The sequence below is a fragment of the Artemia franciscana genome, unplaced genomic scaffold (genome assembly GCF_032884065.1).
Source record: "Artemia franciscana unplaced genomic scaffold, ASM3288406v1 Scaffold_592, whole genome shotgun sequence".
Classification (NCBI taxonomy): domain Eukaryota; kingdom Metazoa; phylum Arthropoda; class Branchiopoda; order Anostraca; family Artemiidae; genus Artemia; species Artemia franciscana.
The window spans coordinates 292,874-309,237 of record NW_027066231.1 but is presented as its reverse complement, the minus strand read 5'-3'; the positions used below and the strand labels follow the sequence as shown (position 1 = coordinate 309,237).

The 16,364-nt window shown below is 35.0% G+C and overlaps 1 protein-coding gene across 3 annotated transcripts in view; it reads right to left on the bottom strand.

The window, feature by feature from the left end:
- Nucleotides 1–401: 401 nt before the first annotated feature.
- The window catches only part of LOC136043430 (ferredoxin-2, mitochondrial-like), a 31,456-nt gene continuing 15,493 nt past the window's right edge, over nucleotides 402–16,364 (bottom strand). Inside the window, exons 2-5 of one of the 3 annotated variants that reach the window (XM_065728342.1) lie at nucleotides 14,434–14,579; nucleotides 8,606–8,657; nucleotides 3,137–3,388; nucleotides 402–564 (exon numbers count right to left, since the gene is read on the bottom strand). In XM_065728342.1, the coding sequence (XP_065584414.1) occupies nucleotides 510–564; nucleotides 3,137–3,388; nucleotides 8,606–8,657; nucleotides 14,434–14,548 (474 nt within the window). In that variant the 5' untranslated portion in view covers nucleotides 14,549–14,579 and the 3' untranslated portion in view covers nucleotides 402–509. The remainder of the gene's footprint in view (nucleotides 565–3,136; nucleotides 3,389–8,605; nucleotides 8,658–14,433; nucleotides 14,580–16,364) is intronic. The other 2 variants (XM_065728340.1, XM_065728341.1) reach the window with 2 other exon arrangements.

Genomic DNA, 16,364 nt, shown 5'->3' with positions numbered 1-16,364 from the left:
CGGTAAATCCTGAGAGGAATTGTAGGCCTAAATAGTATCTCTATTAAATGTTTGGGGGGCATAATTAGTAACCGTTGATTAGTTACTGTGGTTCTGAAGCAATTTCCAATTTATGTTCAAGTCCAAGCAAAAGCAATAAAATGAAATTAGTCCAGCAGAATATCATAATTTTGTTAGGTTCCAGGGAAGACACACAAAGGTAGCAACATGTGCATAGATTTTACGGAGTGTGAGAGGAGAACACGAATCAGAAAAGGGAGGAATATAAAAAATTAATAGTAGTCGCAAAAGTCATTGAATTACTGGGGGGGGCTAGCCCTCGTACGTGTATTACGAGGGGAAACACAGTATTAAGCAAACGCCTAAATCAGTAATTGTGATAACGAAAACATCAAAAGAAATAAAAACAGAACAATTTAATTGTGTCTAATTAAAAAGGAAAATACTTGATCAGAATTCACTAATGAGGCTTTGGAACATGTCCATCAACATAGAAATTTCGTGTAACTTTAGGCACCACCATTTCTATGCCTTCCAAATCTTTGTTCAATATTATTTGACAACCTGAAAGGAAAACAAGCTAGTGAATAGAAAAATGCAAAAAAGGTAGACCTCCCTCTTACGGCTAAAAGATTCTTTCAACAAACCCTGATGACAGGCACGTATTCTTGATATTTTTTTTTAGCGGCACCAATAATAAAAAGGCGAGGGGGGAGGAATAATAAAAAATTTCTAATTTGGACAAGAGGTGCCTAGCCGTTCACAATTTGTGTTTATTTTGGATGGTGGATCGTCCTAAAATTAATACAAGTTGATCCAAATTGGACGTCGGAGAGTCTGAGGCAAGGTATATTATTAAAAAAATCTATCGTATAAATATTTTGAGTATCTAGAGTCAACTTATGGATGCACTACTAAACAATAAAAATAGCCATATTTCCAAACTAGTATCCTGGCATACAGGCTCAACTCACGGGGAAGGGGGGACTAGAGAATTTACTCTAGGAGATAGGGGGAGTGAGCTAAAGCATGAAAAAATTATTTTTAAGCCAGAATTTTGCAGGGGGGTCTTCTGAACAATTCACAAGGGGAGGGGAAGTTGGAGGTAAATTTGAAATAATAGAAAAATTCCATTGAGTATAGATAATATTATGATCGTTAGTTTGCACAGAGAAGCACTTTTAAAAGTTGTATCACTTTAAGAAAATGTCTCTCAATCTCACACAACTACGGAAGCCAAAGTACATATCATGATTTGCAACAGAAATTTAAGATTCTGAAGGAGATTGATGGTTTTAAAGAAAGAAGAGTGTATTTAATAGGTTATGGACGGTAAATCAGAAAGTTTTACGCGATCTTTGTCTTATTAAAGTTAGAAGTATGCCTCAATACTCAGGTCCTTACGGGGTGATCCTTGGGGTCAAATTCTCCATTTTCTCCGTAATCGCGACCCTATTCATGTGTCCAATTTTTCTACATTGTGAAATTTGGGGCTCATACTTCAGGAAAAGACGCAGTAAATTCTTAAAAACAGCAAAAAAGGATTTTTTTCCAAAACTTTCAGGAAATGAGGAAAAGAGGTCACAAAATTCCGATATTTTACAGGGATTATTTTACACTTTTTTTCATTTTTCCTGCCTCCCTAGCCACTGCAAGTTTTCTCAGCTAGTTTAAGTTTAAATTAATTCAATATATCTTATTTGGTTCTTAAAACACTCGCACTTCGACGTTTTAGGTTTTTCAAATTTGTTTTAACATGTTTTGTCTCCTTTTTTTCGTTATCACAAATGTACTCAAGGATGACAGCCTTTTTGAAAGGGCTGAAAGTACAGCGAGGGGCTAAAAGAACCTTCATTTTAAAAACACCGGAATTCTTAGAATAATTTCTTAGACCGCAATAAAAAACAACACATAAATAATGAGCAAGACCTAACTAAAGACACTAAAAAAATAAATATAGAAACCAATAGAAGCCATAACGCTTTGTCTTCACGTCTTGAAACCTTTATCAATAGAAAAAAAAACTAGGCTACATAGCTAAAGCCCTACACAATCTTTATTATCTGGGAAAACAGCCTAAAAGCTATTTTTAGTGGCTTTTTGTTAATACCCTAATCCCAGTTTGGAAAAAAGAAGTGAAGAGTTGGTGATTCGAAGATTTTTCTAGACGTATGAGAAATAGAAGAATGTGCAAGAAATATCATCCAGGCTTAGTGAGTTTTTAATTATTTATCTGTAATTTTCAAATTACATTTTGAATTACTACAGCCGGCTAGTTTCTAGAACACTTTCTGGCTTCATAGTATTATAAGCTGACGTCATAACTTTGTTGTAACGTCATAGAAAAGTCAGCTTTTTTTTGCTATCCTGTAAAATCAAGAGTTTTTCAACTTGAAGGTGCTAGCATTTCTGCAGCAGAAGCAATCGTAGCACCCTGCAATAAGGATTGTCCAGTTCTCCGGATGAACTATGGTAATAATACCCTGAAATGGTATTTCAGGGTATAACCTGAAATGGGGCTCAATTTTTATATATTAGATATTTATTTTGCTCACAGAGCCATCTGAATGCTTAACTAGCACAAATCCTCTATCCAAATAACACAGACAAGATATGCACCATTCACAGATGAATTTAGATTAGTCCCTAATTTTTACGACAGCGATTTGTAAATAAGATTTACGCATTATCTCCAATACAAGAAAATAGCTCATCTTCATCTAATAAAGATTTAGTTTAAAATTTGACACATAAAATCAGCCTTTGGTAACCTATTTTACAAAGAAAAGTGTAAAAACAGTGATGGTGGTGGGGAAAGTGGAGGGCGCTTATACGAACTAACGTTTATATGCGGTACTGAACTAGGTTAAGGTGTCCTGTACTCTATACTTTGCTCTTTACATAGATAAAATAATACGCGAGTTATGGGACATGATCTAATCTTTTCTGACATCAAAGGATTTCGGCGATTAATACTAACTAATCTAGAAACAATTATTTTTATAGGTCGTCAAATTCTTCAATAAACGAAAAGACAGAATTGATTCTCAGCTATCGCTAAAAGAAAAAGCTGGTAATGGCAATATGTAAATTTAATTTTAATAAGCCTACTATACAGTTTTACTAATAGATCTACCTACTTAGCCTTGAATTGGGCTTTAATAAAGGTGCCATGTCTAACATATCTTCTTCTTTATCGGTTGGGGGAGGTATCTTGTCATACGATTCTTCATCGACGTACACATGGCAAGTACAGCAAGCCAGTGACGCCTCACATGCGCCCTCTATTTCTATGCCATATCGATGCGCCAGGTACATTGCATTATCACCAACTTTGCCACAAATTGGAATTCGCTTCCCAGATCGGTCGATGTATGTTACATTCACTCTAGAAATTCATAATACAATACAATAAAATCTGAATGAATAATATAATATAACTAGCTGTTGGGGTGGCGCTTCGCGCCACCCCAACACCTAGTTGGTGGGGGCGCTTCGCGCCCCCCCCAAGCCCCCCCGCGCGCGTAAGTCGTTACGCGCCATAATAGTTACGCGCCATTGTAGTTGTGTCCCTATGTCCCACCTGTGAATATAGATAGATATATATATATGGTTTTAACTACGTAAAACTTGCGAATATACAACATTCTTTGCTGTCCCATTGTCTTTGCATATAAATAGATTGTCAGGTTTACCGACTCTTGAACATGCAACATATAATGGTCCATGGGAAAACAATCTGTATTCAGATCTATACCTCATGATTCTAATGATTGCCCTTGAGCTTTGTTGATGGTGATTGCTAATCGACCATTCCCTGTCCCGGTGTCCCGGTCGTCATTTACATCCCCCTGTTTCCCCCGGTGTCCCCGTTGTAGTTGTGTCCCTGTGTCCCGGTCGTCATTTATATTCCCTGTGTCCCGGGTCCCGGTCGTCATTTGTATCCCGGTGTCCCGGTCTGTATATACATTCGTTTTTTAGTTTTGTTTTTCTCCTTTATTTTTTTCCTTTTTTTTCTTTTTTAGCTTATTTAGATTTTTAGATTTTTTAGTTTTTTTTATTAGTTTTTAGTTTTTTTTTTCTTTTTAGTTTTTTTGTCCCGGTCGTCATTTATATCCCCCTGTTTCCCCCGGTGTCCCCGTTGTAGTTGTGTCCCTGTGTCCCAGTCGTTATTTATATTCCCTGTGTCCCGGTCGTCATTTGTATCCCGGTGTACCGGTCTGTATATACATTCGTTTTTTAGTTTTGTTTTTCTCCTTTATTTTTTTCCTTTTTTTTTCTTTTTTAGTTTATTTAGATTTTTTAGTTTTTTTATTAGTTTTTAGTTTTTTTTTTCTTTTTAGTTTTTTTGTAGTTTTTACCTTCTTTTTAGTTTTGTTAATTTTTTTTTTACTTGTGTCCTGGTCGTCATTTATACTCCCTGTGTCCCGGTGCTTTGTTGATTGCTAATCGAACATTCCTTTTGTCCTGGTCGCTTTCTCTTTGAGTGTCGTCATTTATTTTTTTCTTTTTTAGTTCTTTTAGTTTTTACCTTTTTTAGTTTTTTTTTAGTTTTTAGTTTTTTTAGTTTTTTACCTTTTTTTAGTTTTTTTAGTTTTTTTAGTTTTTTAGCTTTTTTATTTTTTTTATTAGTTTTTAGTTTTTTTGTAGTTTTTGCCTTTTTTTTAGTTTTTTTAGTTTTTTAGCTTTTTTATTAGTTTTTAGTTTTTTTTGTAGTTTTTGCCTTTTTTTAGTTTTTTTAGTTTTTTAGCTTTTTTATTTTTTTTATTAGTTTTTAGTTTTTTTTTGTAGTTTTTGCCTTTTTTTAGTTTTTTCAGTTTTGACGTCACCTGATCCAGTTTTTTCAGGTGACGTCACCTGATCCACGATCCACAGATCCACAGACAACTTATTTTTATATATATAGATAGTTTTTTTTTTTTTTTACTTATGTCCTGGTCGTCATTTATACTCCCTGTGTCCCGGTGCTTTGTTGATTGCTAATCGAACATTCCTTTTGTCCTGGTCGCTTTCTCTTTGAGTGTCGTCATTTATTAGTTTTTTCCTTTTTTTTTAGTTTTTTATTGGTTTTTACCTTTATTTTAGCTTATTTTTCAGTTTTTTCCTTTTTTTAGTTTTTTTTATTTTTTATTTTTTTTAGTTTTTTACCTTTTTTTAGTTTTTTTAGTTTTTTAGCTTTTTTACTTTTTTTATTAGTTTTTAGTTTTTTTTTGTAGTTTTTGCCTTTTTTTAGTTTTTTCAGTTTTTTTTTTAGTTTTTTATTGGTTTTTACCTTTATAGTTTTTTTTTAGTTTTTTAGCTTTTTTATTTTTTTTATTAGTTTTTAGTTTTTTTTGTAGTTTTTGCCTTTTTTTAGTTTTTTCAGTTTTGACGTCACCTAATCCAGTTTTTTCAGGTGACGTCACCTGATCCATCCATCCATCCACAGACAGACAACTTATTTTTATATATATATAGATATATGGATAACAAAACAATATACATATATAAAGCTTATGGATAATATAACTGAAACTAGGACTTCACAAGAGGAATGGATATAGTAGGCAAACAGTGACATAGGTACTCATAACCAAAATTTGAGGTGGGAGAATGATATTTCTCCTGAAAGGGGGGGGGCTCAAAATAACAAAAAATGACGAGGTTTTACTAGGAGGTAGAGTGTCTTATATCATTTTTGGGGAAGTGTCACCCCACCCTATAAATAGGCACGATCTGTTGAAGAGTATACGTACTGGCTCAAGAAATTATCACAATATTTATATTTCGATAGAGAAAATGAATTAGAAAAATTCATTAGCACAACTCTGTATATTAAATTTTAAAAAATTGAAATTTTTCCTAGCACATAACACCATTACATCGACAAAAAATTCAAAGAAAGAAAAACTTAAGTACAACTGTGAGCAGTGGACAAAAAAGAAGGATTAAATTTTTGAATTTTGACTTCATACATATTTTCGCCGGAAAAAAAGATCACCTAAACGATAATTATTTGCGGGAAGTCAAAATACCAAAAATCTTCGTTTTTAAATAAAGTTTAGGCAAGTATAATCGGGTTCTGGCCACTCCTTAAATGACAAATGGCTCTAAAAATTCTAGATCTTAAGTCCAGATACGTATAGACTGTGTTTGAAATCAATGAAATGGCAAAATCTACCACTTCGTAATTTGAACAAAACTTGTAAAAAATTCATTGCTGTGACCAATTTGCCCTCTCAAATTCTAACTTAATAGGGATTTGGACAATATAAACACATCAAATGTAGAGGTGACACTCACCACCTCTTATTTTAAGCAAAGATTAATACCTGTTGTATTAATCCTGTGTTATAAAATACCTGTTGTATTTTAATGAATTTACAATACAAATTGAACACAAATTCAAATCCAGCGAAAATACTAACTTTGTGACCACAAGAAAGGATGTAACAGCAGAAAATGATACTGTGTTCTGATACAACGAAAAATAATGGAATACTATCTGGATAAAACAGCCCTTTTTTTTTCGTTTTCTTCTTCTTTTGGTACATGTACTTGTAATATTTGCACCCATTTTTAAAATTTTAAAACATGTGTTGGCAACGTTGATGTTTCACGTTCACTCTGGTAGACAAAACAAAAGAAAAAAAGGAAGGGAAAAATAACAATTATAACTAAAAACTAATTACAGTTACACTTATTGATGTAATCAACTTGTCAATGAGAAGGGAAACAGCTGGCGTGTTGAAGAAGACTTCTACAGTTTTACAGCACCCACTAAAGGCAAAAGCACCCTCCTAGTTTTCTAAATTGTTCATTTTCATTATTATTAGTTTTGTCAATGTATTATTGTTATTATAATTAGTTTTGTCATTATTACTGTCAATGAGAAGAGAAACAGCTGGCGTGTTGAAGAAGACTTCTAAAGTTTTACAGCACCCACTAAAGGCAAAAGCACCCTCCTAGTTTTCTAAATTATTCATTTTCATTATTATTAGTTCTGAATTATTCAAAGTATTGGTTCTATGTGAATAAAGAGTTGCAATTATAGTTTTGAGAAGAAAAAACTGAAAACAATGAGGGTTGGTAAAAGATTTTCCCTAGGAAAAGAAGTTTGAAACATGTGTTCATGTACATATGCACAACTATGTAACCTCAATTTTCACGTTTTCCAAGAATTCCAACTTACCCTCCAACTCCCCCCAATGTCACCGGATCTGGTCAGGATTTAAAATAAGAGCTCTAAAGCACAAGATCCTTCTAAATATAAAATTTCATTAAGATCCGATCACCAGCTCGTAAGTTAAAAATTCCTCATTTTTTCCAAATTACTCCCTCTCCGCCCCCAATTCCACCAAAGAGGGCGGAACCAGTCCGGTTATTTCAGTCATGTAACTTCGAAATATTTTTATTCCTCTCACCAAGTTTCATCCTAATCTCTCCGCTTTAAGTGTTTTCCAAGATTTCCGCCCCCCCCCCCAATGACGCTGGATCCGGTCGGGATTTAAAATGAGAGATCTGAGTTACGAGGTCCTTCTAAATATGAAATTTCATTAAGATACTCACTCCTTCGTAAGTTAAAAATACCTCATTTTTTCTAATTTTTGAAAATTAACCCTCCCCCCCAACTCCCCCAAATAGAGCGGATCCGTTCCAGTTATGTCAACCACGTATCTAGGACTTCTGCTTATTTTTCCCACCAAGTTTCATCCCGATCCCTCCATTCTAAGCGTTTTCCAAGATTTTAGGTTCCCCCCCCCAACTCCCCCATATGTCATCATATCCAGAGCAGATCCGTTCCGGTTATGTCAGTCACTTATCTTGGACTTGTTTTTATTCTTCCCACCAAGTTGCATCCTGATTTCTCCACTTTAAGTGTTTTCCAAGATTTCCGGTTCCCCCCCCCAACTCCGCTCCCCCCTTAATGACTTCGGGATTTAAAGTAAGAGATCTGAGTTACGAGGTCTTTCTAAATATGAAATTTCATTAAGATCCGATCACTCCTTCGTAAGTTAAAAATATCTCATTCTTCTAATTTTTCAGAAATAACCCTCCCCCTCCCAGCTCCCCCAAACAAAGCAGATCCATTCCAGTTATATCAATCACGTATCTAGGACTTCTTCTTATTTATACCACCAAGTTTCATCCCGATCCCTCCACTCTAAGCATTTTTCAAGATTTTAGGTTCCACCCCTCCAACTCCCTCCGATGTCACCGGATTTGGTCGGGATTTAAAATAAGGGTTCGAGACATGATATCCTTCCAAACATCAAATTTCGTTAAGATCCCAAGGAGAGTGTCAAATCCGCTCAACCGTGGCCAAGTGTCATAAAAGAAAATTATTGTTTGTTTTTTTTACTGTCCCAAAGTTAACTAAAAATTAGTAAAGATATAGCCAGGGTTTTACTTGCAGCACTGAACATTTGTCTTAAATCCTCAAATACAACACCTGAGCATATTTTTAAATTTGAAAAATTACCATCTTGTGTACAATTTTCCCGTACCAAGCCCATTTAATTTCTTTTAAGCAAAGAATTACAAATTATTAATTGATATTTTTTTATTATTGTTATTTAAAAAAACATACAAACATGACGTACATTTATTTATAAAATAGACTCACTTGTCTTCTTCAGATTCTGGATTTTTCATTTCATATTCTCCTCCTTGTAAAGCTGAAAAACACAAAAAAAAAACAATTCAAAGAGCAAGGCAAATCAATTCCCACAATCTACAACTTACCATCCATTTTTTTTATTATTATTATTAAAAATGTAACTAGGATAATTTGATTAATCCTAAGAAAACCAAAATTACTCTCAATAAGAGGGGCTGAAACTCACCTCAAAGGCCTGAATTCCCACATTAGCTTTGGAATAATATATATGTTCATAAAAATATAACACACTTTTAACTTTGTTCATTTTTTATAGCATTTAATACCGATATTGTCATTTGAAGACAAATTTATGTTTTTGTAGTCTTGCATGAAGTCTTTATCATATTGATGTTTCTTCTGTTTGTTGCATAATAAAATTTCTTTTTTTTCAGAAATGCGTAGGAGATCAGTGAACTGGAGCGCTAATGGGGGGGGGCAACTACTTCACGCCCTGATTTTCAAAATACCTTTCTTAGTAATTTCATTGAGAAAATCGAAAGAAATTCCCCCCATAGATTTCAGAAAATGCTTTTTTTGTGAATAGTCATTGGAACAAAGTGAAAAAAAAAAACATATATGCCCTCCCCTATATTTTCGTGAACATGCGCTCCTGCTAATGTGTAAATCAAGTTCTCATAAAAAATCAATTTTCAATAAATTGCAAATTGTCCTCAAGAATTGAATAGACTTAAGTGCCTTAGGACAAATTTTATTTGCATATACCTGTCCTTCATCAGGCTGCCATTAAAACAAGGCTGTCTGCTGTTGCCACCCACCTTCTGAAAGATTTAGTGACATAATCGAGCATTAAATGCCACAGCAAGAGCTGCAGCAAGCAGCTTGCATCCCCAAAGCAAGAGCTGTCTGCTCTTGCCACCCATCTTCTGAAAGATTTAGTGACATAATCGAGAAGTGCCACAGCAAGAGCTGCAGCAAGCAGCTTGCATCCCCAAAGCAAGAGCTGTCTGCTCTAGCCACCCATCTTCTGAAACATTTAGTGACATAATCGAGAATTAAATGCCACAGCAAGAGCTGCAGCAAGCAGCTTGCATCCCCAAAGCAAGACCTGTCTGCTCTTGCCACCCATCTTCTGAAAGATTTAGTGACAAAATTGAGCATTAAATGCCACAGCAAGCAGCCTGCCTCCCCAAAGCAAGAGCTATATGCTCTCGCCTACCCATCTTTTGAAAAATTTAGTTAAAAAACATAGAATTAGATACAAAGAGGGCAATTCTCACTCTCAGAATTAGCTACAAAGACACATTCATTATTCCTTCCTCTTTACAGCTGCATAACCTACCTTCCTTAAAGACAGAAGACAGTACTTGCCGTTGTTTGGTCAATTCTATCTCAACTCATGTCCATTATGAGTATATTTTTCCTAACGATCAACAATTCCATGGAAACAGACTTTCTCCTCAAAGCCCCTTCAAATTCCCAGTTATTTATCAATCCGCGTCTGCATGATACCAGAGGAGCTCTATTTGTTCCTGAATTCCTCAATAAAAACACTATCTTTTCGACCACCCCCTCTTACCATTGGAAGTATTTCTTATTTTCATTTATTTACGTACATGTTCACTCATTTCTCTTTTGGCTTTTCTGGTTTACTAACATGTTTTTATTTGTTGTTGCACCCTGTGCTTTTTAATTGGAACAAGGGACAAAAGCCAAAATACATAGTTGCTAATCAACTAATATTTTTTCTAAGTATTTTTTCAATCCTTAAGCTCTTCCTAGTGTCTAGTGGACAATGTAAAGCAAAAGATTGTCAATTAAGGTCAAAGCTGATCAATTTAATTGTTGATTTATCAATCATTTATTATACGTTTTAATATTACTCTCTCTATTTATTAAAAAAAAACGTATGTAGCTGGTAAATATATGATACATATTCAGAAAATTAAGGGGAGACTTGCACAAACCTGGGGATTTTCAATTCCGTTATCGTTTAAAAACTATTTTTCTCATTTTCCTTCCTTTTTTGTCTGAATCCTGTATGTGCCTATACATTATCGATTGTTCTGTCTATATAAAATTTGCATAATCGAACTGAATCAAATTTAAATCATACTAAGTTAAAAGGAATAAAAAAGCATCGTCTCATTACTTAAATGTCTAACTAAAATATAGTTTTTATGGTTTGTGATAACCATGTGACAATATTTCAATTCTTGTAAAATTGCGCAAGTTCAATTTCTGATTCCAATACTGACAAAAACATCTGAAAAACACGTCTTACTTCCACGGATAATTTCACCATTTTGCTAAAAATTAGTAACAATTCACTGGCGCAGATTTTTCGTCACCTGATTTGTTTTGACAGTACTTGCGTATTAGCAAGAACACAATCGAGAAGTTTGCGCTGTTTTATCTGAGACAAACCGGTTTGTCAGTCTGCAATTGATTAAGAGTTCGTTGCATGAAGACCTTATTTTTGGATATTAACCTTTTAATAAAGTAAGGTTAATCCTGTGTGATTTCCCCAGAGACATTTATGATCAGAATATTTTATTTACTTACTATTGACATTTTTGTGACTTATTATAATTACCTCAGAATTAATGTTTTATTAACCGCGAAGATTTGGACTAAGAGATTTAATTAATTTAGAGGATTGAACTCGACTTAACTCTTTGTGCATAGCATTAGTATCTATAGCATTGCGGAATCTGCTGAAAAAGAATAACCGGCAAAACAGGTGGCGTGCAGTGTATTAAATGCAAAAAAATTTCTCATTTTAGCTGTAGAAAAACTATGACTTGATGAAACCTTTGTAATCGTAATTTTTGCGCAAAAAGATTCTCCGAAAAACTGTATCCTGACTAAATTGAAGTCGAAATATAACAGTCCAAGACAGCCAAATAGCAATGAGAAGAACCATAATCAACTTAAAACGAATATTGTTTTCCCGAGTGAAAACATACTGCCAAAATCACCAGCGGCTCCTTACATAGAACCAAGACTTATGGCTGCTTTAGATAATATAACGGTGGAAAGAAAAGATTGTCCAGGTTATGACCTGAGTTGTCTCATATGTGACGAAATGACTAAAGACAGCCCCTCGTTTGATTGTCATCAATGCTTGCATCGCACGCATAAGGCCTGCGCCGCAATTGCTGCAGACATAGTTCTTGCTCTGCAGAAACCCTCGGGACGATTCCTTTTTTTATTAAATAAAAATAACTAATTTTTTTAGCTGAAAGTAAGGAGCGACATTAAAACTTAAAACGAACAGAAATTACTCCGTATATGAAATGGGTTGTCCCCTCCGCAGTCCCTCGCTCTTTACGCTAAAGCTTTTAATTGTTTTAAAAAGTAGAATTGTGGCAAAGAGTCAAACTTCAGCGTAAAGAGCGAGGGATTGCGGAGGGGACAACCCATTTCATATACGGAGTAATTTCTGTTCGTTTTAAGTTTTAATGTCGCTCCTTACTTTCAGCTAAAAAAATTAGTTTTTTTTATTTAATTTCTGAACGTTTTTGAATTAATGCATGTTTGGTTTTGGCTCTCCGCACATAAATTATTAAAATGAAACTTGTATATTAATTCTTTTTTTGGCTAAATGGCTTTCTCTTAGTTTTGATCAGACGATTTTGAGAAACAAGGGGTGGAGAAGGAGGCCTAGTTGCCCTCCAATTTTTCGGTCACTTAAAATGGCAACTAGAACTTTTAATTTTTAATGAACGTTTTTATTAGTAAGAAATACACGTAGCTTAAGAATTAACTTACATAACAAACTTTCATAACCTTATATTTTTATTATGTATACGAGGGGGTTTTTACCCTCGTTAATACCTCGCTCTTTACACTAAATCGTAAGTTTTGTCCCAATTCTTTAAGAATGACCCCTGAATCAGAAAGGCCGTAGAATAAATAGTTGAAATTACTAAAAATACTTTAGCATAAAGAGCAAGGTATTTATCTCCTCCTAAATACCTCGCTCTTTATACTAAAGTATTTTTAGAACCCCTCATATGCGTAATTATCTCTGTTCGTTTTAGGTTTCAATGATACTTCTTCCTCTCATTTGAAAAAACGTTTTCATGTTTATTTTTCATTGTTTTCTTATAGTAGTGCTAGAGAACCCTGCGCCCTTTTCATTGAATTTTTCTTCCCTCATGACAGATTCCTCCAAGGAAAGATCCTCCAACATAGCCCCCTCTCCTCAGCCCCACCCCCAAACAAAATAAAATCCCCCTGAAAACGTCTGTACACTTCCCAATAACCATTACTATATGTAAACACTGGTCAAAGTTTGTAACTTGCAGCCCCTCCCCCAGGGATTGTGGGGGAGTAAGTCATCCCCAAAGACATAGTTATTATGGTTTTCGACTATGCTGAACAAAATGGCTATCTCAAAATTTTGATCCGTTGACTTTGGGAAAAAAATGAGCGTGGGAGGGGGCCTAGATGCCCTCCAATTTTTTTGGTCACTTAAAAAGGGCACTAGAACTTTTCATTTCCGTTAGAATGAGCCCTCTTGCGACATTCTAGGACCACTTGGTCGATACGATGACCCCTGGGGAAAAGAAAAAAAAAAAAAAAAAAAAAAAAAACAAACAAATAAACACGCACCCGTGATTTGTCTTCTGGCAAAAAATACAAAATTCCACATTTTTGTAGATAGGAGCTTGAAACTTCTATAGTAGGGTTCTCTGATACGCTGAATCTGATGGTGTCATTTTCGTTAAGATCCTACGACTTTTAGGGGGTGTTTCTCCCTATTTTCTTAAATAAGGCAAATTTTCTCAGGCTCGTAACTTTTGATGGGTAAGATTAAACTTGATTAAACTTATATATTTAAAATCAGCATTAAAATGCGATTCTTTTGATGTAGCTATTGATATCAAAATTCAATTTTTTAGAGTTTTGGTTACTATTGAGCCGGGTCGCTCCTTACTACAGTTCGTTACCACGAACTGTTTGATATGTGAAAAGTGCTTAAACCAGCGTAATAAGAGTGTGTCGAAATGTCCCAGTACTGATGTATCTGTTCAACGCAGTAGCACTGTTACCAGCCAAGTCACGCAGACTCAACAAGAGTATCCTCAGTCCATTCATACAGATGAAGAGACTCATAAAACTGATCATACCCCCGAGCGACGTGTTTGCAGATTTCATATAAGTAGAGGCTGCAGAAAGGCAGAGAATCGCACGTTTCTTCATATTGGCGTGAATTTTTTTTAAATGTAGCTGCCATGACTAGTGTTGTCTTCTGCCACACAAATACCTGGGTAAAAAGTTCTCTCACGTATTTTGTTTCATGAATTGTTGTCCTGATGTGCATCTCACTTTCCACAGAATGACAAAGCTACGTTTTAGGACTGAATTACGAAGTCAAAAAACAGGGAGCGAAAAAATGCACCCCTGTTGATGCAGGGCTGCCAAAGACAACCATATTCGATCCCTCTTATGAGTTTGAATCACATGCCGCCTGTCTCGAATCAGCCAATGCACAACCGTCCTCCATCACGCTAGTCCCCTCTTGAAACCGTGAAAGAACTGGCAAGAACCAACATTAGCCAGCTCCGTTAATTGTTAGGACCGTCCGGTCCTAACAACCAAGAGAGTTGGAATTTTAAAGAAATCAAAGATTCACCCACCATTCAAACCATGTTTTCCGAGTTTCCCAATTTGGAACCGATTCAGTGTGCTGGCAAGCAAATTCGAGACCACAGTGTAAAGCCCTTAATTCATCTCTATTCATTTCCAACAATACTAACGTCAAATGTCCAGTCACTTATGAACAAAATGGAAGAGATCGAACTTTGCTTGAAAAATTAACTTACTGACATTGCTTTTGTCTTTGAGTCGTGGTCCAAGACTGAAGAGTAGGTTGAATCTGATGGATATGATACCTATTTTAAACCAAGAATGACATCCGATGAAATTACAGTAACACATGGTGGTGGTGTTGGTATTACTTTTCAATCATCTATAACAAATAGAGTTTTCAATTTCAATAATATACCAAATAAACACGGTTTCAAAGTCTTATGGTTGTGGTGCAGACCTAAGACACTGTCAAAGGAAGTGGCATCACCGGTGATATCTGTTATTTCTTTTTCGCCCCATGCCCCTTACCGTAAAGACCTTGTGAATTATTTACTGAATTGCACTTACAATGTACGATCCTTGTATCATAAAGCAGGCATTATAATGACTGGCGACTTTAATGATTTGGATCCCAAATGGATAAGCAATTCACTGTCACTTAAGCATATTGTTAATATGCCAACAGGAGGTAACCGTATGTTAGATCTCATCTTTAGCAACTATACTGAATATTACAATACCCCAGTTACATTGCCCCAACTAGGTATGAGTGACCACCTGTGTTTTGTTTGGGTACGTACTAATTTTATCCAAAATAGACAGAAAATAGTGTGGTGCACAGGCCCTACAAACCTGAGCTAGTAAATCTCTACAAGAATTGGCTCAAAAATCACGAATGGCTTGATATCCTCTTATTGTCTGATGGTGACAAAATGGCACGTTTATTTTTGTATCAAACTGTTCAAAAAACACTCTGAAATTTTCCCACAAAAAAGAAAATATGTGAAATATAACGAAAAACCATGGATTACTCAAGATATTCGTGATCTGATAAAACTGAGGAATGAATTGCATTTATCTGGACCTGAGGAAGATTTCAAAAGGTTAAGAAATACAATTGTATAAAAATAATAATGTATAAAATAAGATGTTTCCGTAAGCAATATGGTTCAAAAATAATCAGCAAAATATATCAATCCCATCCAAGGAAGTTCCATTATACAGTTCAAAATATTATTGGCAAAAAAGTGACCAAAGTTGAAGTTAGAGATAATGTTGGTAAACCCCAGCAAACTAATGAGATTAATGAATTTTTTGCCTCAATCAGTAAAATCCATCCACGACTAACAGTATTATGACTTAATGGCTCAGTTTCAAATATCCCTATCCTAGAGATTAGTTCAGTTGTAAAGACGTTGAAGGCACTTGATCCTCGTATATCTAGTTACCCAAGTGAGATACCAATTAAAATGATTGTTGAGTGTGCTAATCTTTTATCTACTCCATTAACGACAATTTTTAACCAATGTTTTATTGATGGTGCTTTCCCTAGTATTTGTCAAACAGGAAAATGTTACTCATATCCCCAAATGTAAGGCCCCTAAGGATATTACTGATATGAAGCCAATTTCAAACACACTGGCTCTTTCACAAGTGTTTGAAAGTTTTATTTTTGATTGTTTATTTGAAGACATAAAAGATAACATAGATTACCAGCAATTTAGATTTAGACCCGGGTATAGTACTGTTTATTATTTGGTTGCTTTGTTGGATACCATCCTTAAAGACTTAGAAAAAAATGGGGCTTGTGTTGTTGCATTATTTGCTGATATAGTAAAGGCTTTGGATAGTCTTAACCATAATGTGGTAGTGGAAAAAGCTAAGGTTAAGGGTGCCCGTACATTTCTAGCACGTATGCTTGCTAGTTTTCTTTTTAAAAATATCAGTGTGTCCCTTATCATGAGCCATCTGGATTTTTAGGTATTTTTGCAGTTCGCCACAAGGGACTAAATTAGGCCCACTTCCTTTTCTAATTATTTTTAATCGTATTTTAGCAAAAGTTCGAGAGTATTTTAAGTTTGCCGATGATTTGACTGTTTTATCAATGCAACTAAGCCCTCCGACTACCGAAGAGTCTGACTTGACGAGAATTTTTACTGACCTA